At 38.3% G+C, this 4,058-nt stretch overlaps 1 protein-coding gene across 3 annotated transcripts; it reads right to left on the reverse strand.

The window, feature by feature from the left end:
* Positions 1-429: 429 nt before the first annotated feature.
* LOC21402135 (B3 domain-containing protein At2g36080) lies at positions 430-3,369 on the reverse strand. Of its 3 annotated transcripts, none has more exons than XM_024163909.1 (3): positions 2,330-3,369; positions 1,733-1,971; positions 430-585 (listed from the first exon to the last, which is right to left on the reverse strand). In XM_024163909.1, the coding sequence occupies exons 1-3, from the start codon at positions 3,090-3,092 to the stop codon at positions 535-537; spliced, it is 1,053 nt and encodes a 350-aa protein (XP_024019677.1). In that variant the 5' UTR covers positions 3,093-3,369; the 3' UTR covers positions 430-534. The 3 variants fall into 3 exon arrangements, with proteins under 3 accessions (XP_024019677.1, XP_024019676.1, XP_024019678.1); XM_024163908.1 differs by having other exon boundaries at positions 430-588; XM_024163910.1 differs by lacking the exon at positions 430-585 and adding an exon at positions 598-617.
* Between the last annotated feature and the right edge of the window lie 689 nt (positions 3,370-4,058).

The following is a 4,058-nucleotide window of genomic DNA, read 5'->3' on the forward strand; positions in this document are numbered from 1 at the left end:
GCCATGCCTCACTCACTACACTACTCACTAGTCCCTTCTTCCTTCCATTATTATGATGAGCCTCTATGGAAAATCTTCGGGCAGAATCTCAGCAGTTGCAAAATGCATTAAAATAATAATAATAAAAAAAAAAGATTCCTCATTCCTGATTTTTCAACGACCCAAAATTTCATTTCACCCAATTTTCCATTTGATGACGTCAGCATTTTGCTTCTTTTTTTCTTTTTTTTTTTTTGGGGGCCCTTTTTCTCTTGGACCCACTTGTATAGACCACTCTGCCAGTCCTTTTCCCCCTCCCCACCACTCCATCTCCCTCTTTTGCACCTTCGGTTAGGTTTCCCCTTCTCTCCTGGCTATCAAACTTGGCCATAAAATGTGGGATTTTTCTTTTTTTTCTTTCTCTTTTTTTCAATTTTTTTTTTTTTTTGGATTTTTTTCTTTCTTTCTTTCAGATGTACATTTATTTTGTTGGGGGAATTCCAAGTGGGCTTGTAAAAGTATTAGTCAATCCAAGGACGTCACATCCACAGATCTCTATCCTCGGCGATTTCTCATGGGTTTGACATCTCGGGATAAAGTGAAATCCTGCTTCAATAACAAACACCGTGTAATTATCACTGCCTTTTAAAAGAAGAAAGAAAAAAAGTTTGGGAAACAACACACCCACAAAAAATAAATAAATAATAAAATAACAACAATAAAAATGTCAGTTTCCAAATGTTGCACCACATGCCTAACTATGCCACCGTCAAGTTGACCATCAATTCAATTAGAACCCCCCTTTCAATAATAACTAGTGTTAAAAAGGACTATCATTTGCTTTCCTCTCAATAAATCCACATGCCATTGTCTCTTTTATTTATAACCACTTGGCCACTAATAAAATTTTGTTCATTTTACCGATTTAAATTTTTTAAAAAAGTATAATAAAACATTTTTATAATTATTTTGTTATGTTCAGAAAAAAAAAAAATCATTAGTGTCATTTTGTCTCTCACCTCCATTATTTACAGCGGACCTAATTCTAAGATAATAAGCTAACCCCACCAGTCCTACCCCCACCAAATAGTGCCCTCACTATGTGCCCTTGTTGAGGTTTCAACTTTCACATTTGAAATCAACTAAAACCAAACCAAACTGACCGTAATTGGGTCGAGTTCGGTTTTGGTCCCGGATGCTGCTTTTTAGGGCTAAATCAAGGCTGGAAAAGATGCTTCTTTTGTCCAAATTGTCCAACTTTGTTGACCCTCAATATATATATATATATATATATTTTTTTTTTTTTTTTTCCTCTCAAATATATATCATGTATGTGGGTGTGTGGCTAATTTTCTGGCCATACGGGCCCACTAATCAAAAACCCACCAATTTGGTCATCATCCCCATACACAGTTTAGATTGTGTAATCCCCAAGACATTGAAAATGTACTAACTTTAGAATTCAATCATTTAGGCTCTATATATTAACAATGGACCTGAATTTCATGAACCCACATTGTTGGGAAGAAAGGAGACCGTATGCAATTTCCTAGAACTCAAAATCTTCTTCACACCCCTAAGATTTATGTACTACATATACCTACTCTTTCTCTGTTCATTGTTCAACATTATCTAAATGTGTTAAAATATACTTTATACCATGTGCCACATTTTCTCTTATTATATTAATAATGTAACAACAATATATATATATATATAATGAACAATATGATAATATTGATAGCTGGATTACCATGTGATGATATTCTGAATGATAAGCATGAGGGTAGAAGTTGTGGTGGGGTGGTGGTGGCGGACCATGGCTCGACAAAGACGAGCCGTCCGGTGTCGACGGGTTGGACTCATGGTCAGCTAATTGGCACTCCAAGTTCACCCCAAAAAGCCTCAGAATCTTTGATGAGTTACTGCTGTTGCTGTTGTTGTTGTTCACAACCGTCGTCGTTTGGTTATTCTCAGCAGGAGAAGATATTCCTATGTAAAACAATGCAACACGTGCATGTAAAAAACCCCTTTTCTGGCCAGCCAAAAGTTAAAAAAAAAAAAATACAAAAAACAAGACAAAACGCAAAGCATATCATGAAACTCTTCTTTACTTCTGATCACGGTTTAAAAAAAAATAAAAATAAAAAAAAGCGCGTGTGTTTAATTTCTTTACAAACAATGGTGAAACATCAATCCTCCAAATTCATAGGAAGGTGTTTGACACGCACTTTCATGTGCGTATATACTCAAGAAAAAAAAACAAAAACAAAAACAAAAAATTATAATTATAAATTCGATTTTTTTTTTATTTGAAGAGATAGGGTTGGAAAGTGAACACGAATATTACCCGCATGAATATAGTCAGGTTGGTATGGCGTAGCAGGAATATGGTGATGATGATGATGGTGTTGATAATGGTGATGATGCGGCGCAGGATAAGGATGCGGCGCAGAATAAAACCCCCTATTACTACTACCACCACTAACCTGCGCCGCCACCTGTCCTCCTCCGCCGCAATCCTGCGCCGAGTCCGAGCGGCGCCTCCACCCGATAAACAGCCTATCTCCGTCCCTCCTATGTCGTTCGAACAAAACGACGTCGCCGGCGTCGAGCCTCTTCTCCTTGACGTAACGGCTCCAACCCTTGGTCAACACGTAGCTTTGACTGCTGTTCCAGTAGGAGTAGCGGAACCGCCAGAACTTCCCCGACTCGTCCTCGAAACTCAGTAGCAGCCCCGAGTCGCCGCCGCCGCCGCCGAGTGGGAAGTACTTCTCGGCGTGCTGTTTGGGAATCACGAGGCGGTTGAGCTTCCCGACATCGCTTGGAGTCAACGGCTTCTCGAACATCGGCTCCTTATCGTCGTCGATGACGTCGTTTTCTTCTTGCTGTTGTTGTTGTTGTCGTTCGTAGGTTTGGTCGGTTTCGTCGGTGTTGTCGTTTTCGTCTTGGTTTAGGTTGAAAGAGTACGTAGAGGTGGACATGGGGGAGGGTTGTTGTTGTTGTTGTTGTTGTTCTTGAGGGTTGTGGGGGTAGTAGTGGTTGTAGAATTCGGGGATGTAATGGGGTTTTTGTGGTGTTGATGAGAGAGAAGTGTTAATATTGTTGTCCATGTTTATGAAAGAGAGAGAGATGGGTTTTTGTTGAGCTCTCCAAGAGCTAAAGTATGTATAAGTTTCTGGAAGGTCTGAAGACTAGAAGAGGTATTATGGGCTTCTCATAAGTTTCTGGAAAGTCTGAAGACTAGAAGAGGTTTTATGGGCTTCTCTCTTTTCTTTTTTCTTTTTTTTTTTGGTTTAGAGAGAGAGAAAGAGAGAGACAGAGAGAGGGAGAGGGAAAGGGTTTTATTTGATGTTGAAAGAATGGGGGAGAGGGGTGAAAGATGTGTGGGGGCAGAAAGAGAGAGGCGTGCTGATATGATTTTATGGGTTTGATGTGGAAACTGTAGGGGAAAAATATTTGATGGAGCTACCAGTATATGACAATGTGAGAGAGAGAGAGAGAGAGAGAGAGAGAGAGAGAGAGAGAGAGAGAGAGAGAGAGAGAGAGAGAGAGAGAGAGAGAGAGAGAGAGAGAGAGAGAGAGAGAGAGAGAGAGAGAGAGAGAGAGAGAGAGAGAGAGAGAGAGAGAGAGATGGGAAATTTTTATGTGTACGTACGAGAGTACTATACGTTAAGGTTTTGCGTGATGAGAAGAAAAATATTCGATCATTGTTTTAGGGGTGTAAATTCTATGCACTGCAAAATCTGCATGCTTGTTTGTTATTACTAATATTTTCTAGCTTTTATTATTTAGGTTCCGTTTACTTTCAAAAAAAAAATTTCTCGTACAATTCTCGTTAATAAATCAAAATAACTGAATTGAACTCATAAACTAAACAGATATTTATTAATTTAGGTTTGAGAGATTTCTACAATAGCATATGATAAAAAAAAAAAATACATTTATGAATAGTCAGATTTTTGAAAAATTTTTGCATTGTTCATTTCACACAGTTAAAAGTTTTCACAAAAAGTTACATTTAACTTTTTCTACTACAGTAAAAAAATCTCACATAAAATTACATCTCAACTCGAATT

Source organism: Morus notabilis, unplaced genomic scaffold (genome assembly GCF_000414095.1).
Source record: "Morus notabilis unplaced genomic scaffold, ASM41409v2 Scaffold794, whole genome shotgun sequence".
Lineage (NCBI taxonomy): Eukaryota > Viridiplantae > Streptophyta > Magnoliopsida > Rosales > Moraceae > Morus > Morus notabilis.